This window comes from Poecilia formosa, unplaced genomic scaffold (genome assembly GCF_000485575.1).
Source record: "Poecilia formosa unplaced genomic scaffold, Poecilia_formosa-5.1.2 Scaffold348, whole genome shotgun sequence".
Taxonomy (NCBI): Eukaryota; Metazoa; Chordata; class Actinopteri; order Cyprinodontiformes; family Poeciliidae; genus Poecilia; species Poecilia formosa.
Window position 1 is genome coordinate 560,220 of NW_006800287.1, and position 11,515 is coordinate 571,734.

General features: G+C 34.8%; 1 protein-coding gene across 1 annotated transcript in view; it reads right to left on the minus strand.

Annotated features, from left to right (window-relative positions):
- LOC103153390 (rho-related GTP-binding protein RhoN) overlaps positions 1-11,515 on the minus strand; it is a 34,134-nt gene that overhangs the window by 6,530 nt on the left and 16,089 nt on the right. Inside the window, exon 3 of the mRNA XM_007574301.2 lies at positions 2,897-3,006. Within this exon, the coding sequence (XP_007574363.1) occupies positions 2,897-3,006 (110 nt within the window). The remainder of the gene's footprint in view (positions 1-2,896; positions 3,007-11,515) is intronic.

Sequence of the window (11,515 nt, forward strand, 5' to 3'; positions counted from 1 at the left end):
AGAAGAACACAATACAACACAAAAAGCAAACAGTACAACAATACTCACACTAGCAAAAAAATCATAAAGTATTTGTAAAATAATAAAATTAACTTCTTTTATTATTATTTCTAGTAGGTGAATAATTTAAATCCGAACCACATCTGTAATTTTTTGTTTCTTTTCGAACAGATTAAATTAGATTAAATAAACTTTATTGTCCCCAAAGGGCAATGTGCTTTGCAGACAGCAGATAAATACATTTTTAAAATTGCAGAAATTACAATACTTTTGTAATACTAGTAAAAAAAAAATTTAATTATTGATCATTTAGGTATTGATCAACAATAAAGCGTAACAATTAAATCTTGGAGCAGAAGGTTAAAAACAAAGCAGTGAAAAACAAAAGTTGGTTGAGGAGTGTAAAAGGTTTGAGGCTGGCGGAGATATTTACGGACATGAGAGATGGAGACTGATGAATAGACCGAGAATGGAGGAAAAAAAGGACAACAAAATCAAGTGATAAGCAGTCAAAGGGTATTTTTGTAGCTGAGCAGTGCAGAAAGAAAGAATGGGAGACCTAAAAGGAAAACTGGAGAGTGCAAACATTGATTATTTGAAAGGCTGTCAGAAATGGTGGGACACAAAGATATTTGAGGATGAAAGCTTTCAAATGGAAAGCAAGACAAAAAAAACACGAGATGTCACGGCACACCTAAAATTACAAAGTTAGGAGGTCACAAAAGGATAAATTACTTTTAAATAAAAGTGACCACTCAACATGTCACTTTGGCATTCTGTGCATGCATTTCAAATAAGTTTATTCACCACCATTTACCAAGGTCACTTAGAAAGGTCACGGAAAGCGCTGAAGTGGACCCCCCTGTAGATGTGGGAATGTGCCTACCATGAAAAATAACCGTTTTGTTTTGCTTTGACAATTTCACTGATGAATGATGGCAGGAATGTCTCCGGACTGAAAACACGTCAATCACCGCATGCTAACTCGTTCAATTGTAAACTTCTAAAAACAGTTGGCGGTAAGAAAACACCAACGCTTTGAATTTACCATCCGGACATCTGAATAATTTTTATGTCTTTAATTTTTATCTAAAAATACACATATTTGTGTAAAGCTAAACAACTCGTACTGTAAATTTTTAAATTCATAATGCAACCACAAAGCAGCAGTGCTGTCAAATTATTGCTAATGAATTATCAATATAAAGGTTTTCCTACAGAGAGCATTTTTGTTTTACAAAATTTGTCCAATTAATCAATCAATCAAAATACAGAAAATTATTAATATTTTTCCATTTTAAGTTTGCCTGATACCAACTTTGAGGTTTTTTTTATTGCACAGGCGTTAGCATGCTGCTAGCATGCTGCTAGCTAGCAAGAAAGATGCAACCAAACGCAGGATTGCACAGCAAATTCACCAGATTTAAAACATCATTGTTGGCACATATTTACGAACCTGTCCGGTGACATTATGGGAGAAAAAAAAAATCATTTCCAGGTCTTGTTTAATTTGTTGCCACGACTTACTTGTAGTCATGACTTAAGTTGTTCCTATAAGTAGTTAACGAATTAAACAAGTCGTGATCGATGACTTAATTACTGACTTAATAGAAAACTTGTTCAAATTAAGTCAATCCCATGAAAGAAAGAAGCCTTTCCCACAACTTGTTTAATTCGTATCCACTGCTTGTTGTAATTAAGTCATTCCTACAAAATAAACAAGTCGTTTCCACGAATTAACAAGTTTTTCCCACGAATTATTATATTTACGTCGTTCCCATGAATTATTAAGTGGTTCCTATGTATTAAACAAGCTGTGCCCACGAGTTATTACGTTGTAATCACATTAATATTTTCTTTCCCCATATCGCCAGATGGGCTTCGTACATATAGGAGTACACGAGACTTTACGAGCACAGTGTTGAAACTTTGGTATTGCCCTTACTTGATAACAGAATATTATGCAGCTTGCTTTGCCGGTCAAATAAACGATCAACAGCAAACATTATTTTACTACAGAGGATTCTGGATACTGTTGCAGAGATTAATATCACTGGTGGCTAATTCATAAGAAATGTTCAGAACCACAAACAGAACCTCCAAAGATCTTAAAACGACTGAAGTGTTGCAAATCAGATGTGCAAACTTGCTTTGCTTTGAGAACAAAAAGCACAACAGACTACATTATGAGTAAGTGTTTTATCTAGTGTCAGCTACAGCGTTGTTTGGGCTCTTAAGTATCAATCACTCATGTTTTTTTATTTTTCCGTAGAGCATATAGGCTATAAGAGAAAGAAAATGCAGCTTCAGCAGATGGAATACCTTGGCACAATGCAAGGCGTTTGCAAAACAGACAAAAGGAGGCAAGGAAGATTTTGCATGTTAGCTTCTGCTATAATGCCAACTCAATCTCCACTGTGCGTATTAACGCATATAAAGGTATATTCTGTGTTAGAATTCATCAATGTGTAGTTATTTATAAATGTTATTAGATGGAGCCTCAAATATTCAAGGATTTCAGCTATTGGTGGGCAGATGTGGTTCGTAACCCCTGGAAAAACTGTAATTATTTCTGAAAAACTGACCATGATAAGGTTTTGTTTGAGCTTTTGGTGAACAGAATAAAATCTTAATGGATTATTTATTTTTTTAAGTTAAAAATCAAACGACATGAGATCCCGTTTACTTTCATGATAGTTTATCTCATTAAAGTAATTTTTGTCCGTTTGAGTCAAGCAGAAAGGATTTCAGACGCAGTCAGCTCCTCAAACTGCATACAGATTGTGACCCTTGCACTAAGAAAAACTCAAATTCTCCTCAATTTTTTGTTTTCCTAATAAGTTTTAGTAAGGCAAAAGGTGACTCATTTACGCTTCTGAGAATGTGACACACTGACCTTTTTCACCACGCTGTCCAGGGTTTCCGGACGGCTGATGTCAAAGCAGATGAGCACAGCGTCCGAGTCGGGATACGCCAACGGCCGAACGTTGTCATAGTAGGCCGAACCTACGGGGTCAAAAACACACACAGAGATATTTCCTCAGATGGGTTTTGGTTTGTTTTGTTACTCCGGCGAAGACTCGAACAATGGAGCACATTCAGAAGTAACAAATATGATTAGTTCAACTCGGCCCCTTGTTTACATCCGGAAATTTCGCGCATGCGCACAACACTGGAAGGCATAAAGACATGCTATCGTTGCCGCGGTAGAAGAATCCCGTTAACTAAATGAAACCTTAAGTTTCATTTAGGTTTAGGTTTCATCTAGGCACTAATTGAGGTATTATTAATTTAGTGCTATGCTCCTCAGCAAAAGGAAAAATTGCGCGGGAAAACCGTGGAAAAAAAAAAACTCAAAACCATTTCCCCCACTCACTCTTGTGTGTCCGCTATGCTACAAACACACCCGTTGTCATAGCAACTGGCAACAACGCCACTATGCGTCAGGATTTAACACAAAAGAAACTACTCAAATATTTTCCTCATGAAAAACAGGACATTCAGTTTTTTACAGTATTATGTTTAGGCTTGATGTTGTTTTTGTGATTATTAATAAGTGATCGCTGTGGTAGATTAGCTGCCGCTGCTATTAGCTAATCCAACACAGCTGTGGTAGATTAGCTGCCGCTGCTATTAGCTAATCCAACACAGCTGTGGTTGATTAGCTACCGCTGCTATTAGCTAATCCAACACAGCTGTGGTTGATTAGCTACCACTGCTATTAGTTACTCTAGCACAGCTGTGGTTGATTAGCTAATGTAAACACCTGCTCTACTGATGATCTGAGTTGGTGTTTTTTAACTGAACACCATATTCTGCGTGTTACGGTTGTCAAGGTGTAGCCATAACATGTAGATGTGATGCTATTGTTTTCTTACTTAAAACTTTTTTCCGACCTTGTTATCTTTGTTGTAGTGTAGACTATTAGTAGAAAAGCATACGTCCCCTTTTTCTTTGTATATCAGGCATACATTTAAGATTTAGCGAGTGATATTGATAACAGTTAAAACCAATGGTAGTCATCGGCATCCATCAACTTTTTGCCCAAAAAATGGGCAAAAAAATGGGGACGGATCCTGTGACGTCATGCTGCAACTGGACTACAAGTGGATGTGATTTATTGCTTTTGAAGCAGACATGTGACAGGGACATAATGAGCAGCTTGAACAATGAGTCACCTGGTATTTCAGAGTGGCACTTTTTTTTGGCGCTGGCCCAGACTGAATTGGGCATTGTGACCAGGGCAGGGGACACATTCCAATCTGGAGACAACAACGTTCCCTTTGCATTTTTTCCCAATTGTCCGCACTAAGTGCCTTTGTCACCAAACACAGAGCTTTGTAAAGTTAACAAAAACATGTTCAGCAGTGTATTCCAATGGAACCCAACTGGGGGAAAAAAACCTCCTACACAAAAATGTGAGTTTCAATATTCTCTTAAAGCGACAGATTGATTTATGGTAACCAGACATTTCAATATTTGGGTTTGATTTCATATATTGACCAATAAACTAATTTGTGCAATTTACACATTTGTGCTTCTGAACTTTTCTTTGGTAAAAGAAGGAAAAAGTTACTTTCAGAAACTTTAATTTTATTATTATTCAGTTGTTTGTGACTAAATTAGACATTTGCTCTACATTTAAATCTTGTTTTTGAAACGGCTCGTTTCCCAGACACCAATAAACATTAACTTATTGCAACAACAACAAAACGGCGGGGTGTTTTTATTACACAGTTGAGACACAAATAAAAGAAAAAAAAACATGCAAATGATGAATTTTGTATAATAGATCCCCTTTAAACTGAAGGGTTTAGTTTTATTATATTCTCTCCTCTCTGACTCTTAGCAAACAGCCATTTTCCCCTCTGTGTTTTAGTATCTGATAGATGCAGAAAGTGGAAGTTTTTTGACGGTGTCATAAAATGCAAAGGTTTCCTCAGAGTCCCTTAAACACACACACCCACACACACACACACTCTGACAGCTGTAGCTCAGCATCAACTTTGATCAAACGGAGGCATATAAAGTTTCACTCCTTGTCCTTTGAGCTTTTAAACTTTCTTTCTAAATATTCCTGAGTGTTTTTTTTTTGTGTGTGTTTTAGAGCTCAAGGCCTTTTTCATCTGCAGCAATTTGCCACACTTGTGGGTCAAACAGAAAATAAAAATAGTATGCAATAAAACAAGAGATCCAACCGGTGCAATCTTCAATTTATTATGGGACACACTCATCTGGGCAGAAGCCTTGGACACCGTAAAAGAAGTCATCTGCAGAGCTGCTGAGTTAGTACTTTTCCAAGAAGTCCACATCTATGTAGGCTGCGGCTGAGAAGAGTAATGTTTTCTATTCAGGTCTCAGCTTGAGCAGAATATAGCAACAAATGATCAACCCGCTTTTGCCCTCACAGGTAGATTATGACACAGAGATCTAACTTGCATCTGATTCATCACAGGAGAGACAGTTCAGTGGTTCAGGGTGGATATTTTATAATGTGTGAGTTTACAGTCCTTACGTGAAGAAGAAAATAAGTAAAATAAGAGTTATGTCAAATGAATGAGCTGCAGCATACGTTGCCTTATTTCAGAGGATTTAATGTTCAGAACCACAGCTCTGGAAAATATCAAGAGACCACTTAAAATGATCAGTTTCTCTGATTTTACTCCTTATAGGTTTATGTTTGGGTGAAATTAACATTGTTCTTTTATTTTATGACTAAAATCCCAAGCAAAAACTTAGTATTTATTTGCAGAAAATGAGAAATGGTCAAAATATTGAAAAAGATGCAGCGCTTTCAGACCTCAAATAAAGTTTATAGTTATGTATGAATATGAACTAATAATGTTAGTTCATATCATGTTTTAACTCAGGAAGAGTTCAGGAACCAATATTTGGTGGAATAGCCAGGAGGTTTTATGCTTTTAATTTTTTCCAAAGCTGCAAAAGCTCAGCCTCCGAGACGCAGCGCCTCCTCTGAGCTGCAGGTTCCCACTCAGCTCCTTCAGACTAGCCAGCAGCAATTAGCAAACACCTGGTGGAGCTGTGCATCAGCCGAGCTCATTAGAGGAGCTCCTTCTCAGTGAAACGCTGGTAAAAACGTCGTTAAAGGGTTAAAAGCGGAGCGAGTTTCAGAAAGAGTAGGAGTTTTTTTAAAGAGACAGATGCTGAATACTGAAGTCACATTTCTTTTCAGTCATATTTATTATACATCACATTTTTATACCAAATGAAGGCAACATATTGTGCTATAGAAAGGCACTTTGCCTGGAAAACACATAATACCGCTCCTTTAAACGAACGGAGTGGAGCAAATCACATGTGCAAACTTGCTTTCCTTTGAGTTCAGATCTTGAAAGGACAACAGTAAGGCGAAGAGTTTTGTCTCGCCTGTCAGCTGCAGCATTGTCTGGCCTCTCAGTATCAATCACTGACAGAAATGTTCCAGCTGGTTCACACGCCACGCCTCGTCTCTTTTTCACCAGAAATTTAAAAAGTTGTAAACAGAAATATTACATAAGGTGCAGAAAGTTTAAGGATTGTCTGCAAAATGTAAGTTTTTCCAGAATTACCAGTCAGCAGGGATGGAAAGAAATTACTTACATTTACTCTCATTGCTGTAATTTGGTAGAATTTTTGTAAAACCTCGACTTTTACTTTATTGTGAGCTTATCTTGAGTATTTTACTCAAACCTGAAATCGTATCTGTTGAGTAATAATAGAAACAAAATACACAAAAACATTTGTATATTTAACATTGATAAACAATAAAATTGTGACTAGACTATAAAACAATTCAAATTATTGATTTGATGGGAAGTTGCTGTAAATAAATTAATCAGTGAAAACACTAATTTGTACATTTTACAATTGTAGATTAATTATATATGTTGATCTTATGTTCATTTTAGGGAAAAAATTTTCCCTAGAGTTAAAACATTTTGTTTTACAGTGAAACAGAATTTATGCTGTTTTTTTACAGTGTAGCAAAAACAAACAAAAATCAATCAGAAGTACATATAATACCTCACAAATATCTACAATGCCACATGTTGCATTTTATCTAAAATTAAAAACGGTTTTAGACCAGTATTTCCTCTTTCACTATGTAAAATCTACGAGTGAAACTTTCTTCTGCTCACAAAAAATAAACTTAAAGTAACATTTTAATGAGGACAGAGAGATTAGCTCTTAGAGTAACTAATTTACCAAATTTGATAAATTTGGTAAATTTGGTCTGCAACATCAAACTTCATGCAGAAAGAAGCCAAGCTGCGAATCAAAAATGCTTTTTCAATTCTGTAAAACTAATGGAGTAATAAAAAACATTTTTAAATATATGAAAACGGTAATTAATGGGGGAAATCGATAACTTCCTAGGAATAAATTATCTGTTTATAAAGTTAACTAAAACATACTGAAATTATAGATATAGTATAATTTATTTTTGCATTTCTGAATGTTTTTATCAGCCTTTTGAGCTAATGTGAAATTGATTTCTTTTGTTCACACCGTCAGTAAATTAAGTCACTTCTTTGGTTGTTCAAACATATTTTTGTATATTTTTATAATCACTTTGACCTTTGTGAATTCTGCACCTAAAAATAAACCAAAGTAGGAAAAAACTAAAACTCTAAACAATATTGAACTAATAAAAACTAGAAAATACACTCCAAAAATTAACTGAATTACTCAAAAATCACAACGAAACAAAAACAAACAACAAAACTATTACAACCCTGCGAAGCACAGCAAATTAGGAAAGTGAATTTAATTTTCCTGACATTAAATCTGGAGAAAATTACATGTTAATATTAAAATACATTCATATCGATGTTAATGCCATATTATATGTTAATAAATAATCCTATCTTAGATTAGTTTTAGGAGGCAAAGTAAATAATGATATTGTGAGAGTTTATAACTGAAAAGCTCTGATGATGATGAATAAATTCAAGCCGGACTGAGAGCCTCGCGGCTCCATGAAGTCTGCTAATCCTCGTCGTCGTTAATGTTTATCGATCCTTTCTGAAATCCTGCAGCCTCTCCAGGGACAATTCCTGCTGCTGCAGCAGGACCGGTCCATCTGTCTGCGTCCAAAACGCTCTGATCCGATTCATAAAAACACCCCAGAGTCGGGGGGCCGGTTCGTCTCCGGGGTCCAAATGTGTCGATATACCAGCATCTACTTGTGTTTCCAGAAGTCACAGATTGGTTTGTAAATCAGGGAAATACAAACCTGATTTACAGGAATCAGACATTTTTATGTCTGGTTTGTGTGGATCAGAAGGAACCAGTCAGACTGAAGTATTCACAGGTCAGGAAAATACTTGAATGTTAAACAACAAATTAGCTTTCTTTTTTGCATCCATTATTTTCTGTGTTTGGATCAAAAATTATATCAGTTAGCAGAAACCAAAATGGAAAATGTCTCATTTTCTGTTTTAAACAAAATAAAAATAATTAAGTCTGCTTTCCAGTAAAAGTTGCTTAAAGACCTTTAAGCATTTTACATTTATATAAAACTACATTTGGTCTGTAAAAATCTTGCTTAAAAGAATTAAAGGGTCAGTTTGTATCAGCTGCCTGTGCTGGAAAGCAAAACAACGGTTAGATTTTGTGTTTTTGCAGTGATGCCAATTAAATTTTTGTCTGGTTTCTAATACAAATATCTTAGTGCACTTGAAATAAAACAAAACTTAAGTACAAGTAACTTTTAAGCAAGATATAGGAGCTTATTTTAAGCCGATAATTCATTATTATTGATTTTTTAAAAAGTACTATTTCCACTTATAGCATGGGAAAATGTCTTGCGGACAAATCTGACACTGAAACTTGTACTTTTTAAATAAATATTCAGAAATGATTGACTTTATAAAAGCTCCTTTAACTTGCTGAAAAGTTACTTATGTTAGTTTTGCTTTATTTCAAGAGAACAAAGTTATTTGCACTAGAAAGTGGACAGAAACAGTTGGTAAGCTGTTGTTTTTTATTAGATCCTTGCAGAGGGAGAAATAATTTTTGAGTTCAGACTCAAATTTTATGCTGGTGCAACTAGATTCATCTGTGCAGAAGCTGCAGGTCTTTGCCGGAGCTTAAAAGTAAGAGATAACAAAAAACGGCGGATTTCCTGATCCAGGAAGAAGATGAGTGGATGAAACTACCACTTATCATATCATCTCACATAATTAACTCTGAAGAGCTAAAAGCAACAGCGCACCATTCAGTTCTGCTTTTTCTGAATGCAAATGGTTGGAAGTAAAAACCGGGAGCGAGTTCTGTAAGGAAATTTGTGTAAAAGCTGAAGTATTAGTGGCATCATGAGTCCGTCAGTGGGTAAAATGAGAGCTGTAAATCTGAGAACAGGAATGCTTTTTGTAAAAAAGTCTCAGCAACGAGCAACATGACAGTCAGCTGGAAAAAAACAGCTTGATTTGTTTGTTTCTTTGTTTCTGGAGGAAGCAGGAAACAAATTAATGGCTCTGATGGGGAAGTTTGACGAAGGTTTGCTGCTTTTAGGCCGATCTGCAAGAGATACGGAAAGACTTTACGTCTTTTCCAGGAGGGTCGTATTTCCCTCAGTGCGCTTCGCTAGAGAGAAATAAAACACGTTTTACAAAACTGCCTCCTTTACTGGAGGAATCCTTCATGTAATCCTGGTTTTAGGTATTCAAGTCACACTTTGTAGAGACTTTTACATAACTTTTCAATTACACGTTACAGTTAGCAAAAAAAGAAAGAATTTTTCTTTAAAAAAAGAGACTTTTTTTATTGCAGCTTTAAAGTTTTTTTATTTATTTAATCAAAAATTGTATTGATTAAATTTGTATTAGCAATTTTTTTGTAAATGTTGATTTTTTTAAATAATTTGACGGAGACCATTTTTTATAGCAGCTTTAATACGACAAAGATTTTTTTTAAATTGTTAATTTAATCAAAAATAGTAAAACACTTTGATTTACTTTTTATTAGCAATTTTTTTGTAACTTGTGATTTTTGTTTTTTTTCATAAAATGTAATCTCAACACAAGGATCATCCCTAATAAGAGTGATTGTACATAATAGATTTACAAAAGTAATTAATAAAAATAAATAATTTACATAAATAAATTGCTGCCATATAATAAATATTTTTAGGTAATTTTTAAAAACTTTACAGATGGCATATAATTTTACTAAAATTTGGAGTAAAGGGAGAATCTGAATAAATGCTGTTTTTAATCTGTGCTACTTTTGTTTTTCTAAATCTGAAAGTTTATTTTATTTTATTTTATTTTTGGTTTTCAAGAGAGAAATAATTAAATGATGCTCTTGTGACGTTTAAGTTTAAAATATATCAATACAGTGCCCTCAACAATTTTTACCAGAAGATCCCTAAAAGCCTTAAAATTAGCCATACAATCCAGTTTAACTTCCCAGTTCCTATAAATATTAAAAACTAAAATGTTCTGTAAATAATCTTCTGATTATCCAGTCAGCTCAGTACCAGTTATTTTGCTCAAATCAGTCCAATTCAAATGATTTTCTTCAGTTCTTGTATTTTTCTTGTTATTGTAAAAGAAAAAACTATTAATTTGTGTTGAATTATTTCTTACCACAGGATCCAGACACTCCCTGCTGAAGCATCTGGATGTTTTTCCTCGTGAAACAAAGTTTCGCTCAGTAAAACTGGCAAAACAACAAAACAAATTCTTTCTTTCCAGCTCATGTCCCATCAACGACCTCAGATGACATCATCATCTGGATTACCTGGAAGGGGGCGGGACTAGAGAGTCATTTACAAAGAACCACAGGCCATGATGGCTGAGTTACAGGTAAACACAACCGAGTCAGAGGCATCGTGGGAACTGTAGGATTAACGCCGTCGAGAATTACAGGTAGAGGCAGAAAATATTCGCCTCCACCCAACGACTAGCTTAAAAATGATTCAGAACAAACCTTAAGCTTTTAATCCTTGTAGTCATAACAGGATCAACATAGTTTTGCTATAAGATCATTTGGATATTCTAAACTCGATTAGCAGCACAATTAGAAACTTGTACAATAAATCTGTTTTAACAGTATAAACTAGTTTAGAACCGTTTTTAGAGCCATTTCATTTAAATGTATTTAACTTGCATAACTAATTATTAATAATTTGGCTAATTAATATGCAATTTATCACTTACCCCACTGAAAATGATTTTTTATTTTTTTTGGTGAAATAGACAATAGTAACTGTTTGCAATAAAAACCAGAATATGATCTGCTTGGGTTGCTAGGTGACGGGCAGAATTCCATGGGGGTTGCTAGGTAACGGACAGGAATTTGCTGGGGTTGCTAGGTGACGGACAGTGCCTCCTGATTTGTAATGTTATTTTTCAAATGTTTTTGAAGAGCAATTTTCCAGACACCAAAAAACTTTAACTTATTGCTAATAAGTGGTTGGCTGTTGTTAAAAAAAAAATTATTATAATTTTTGGTTCTTGTTTTGTTTTTAGAAGAAGTAAAGACCCAAATGAATGTACAAAAACATGAA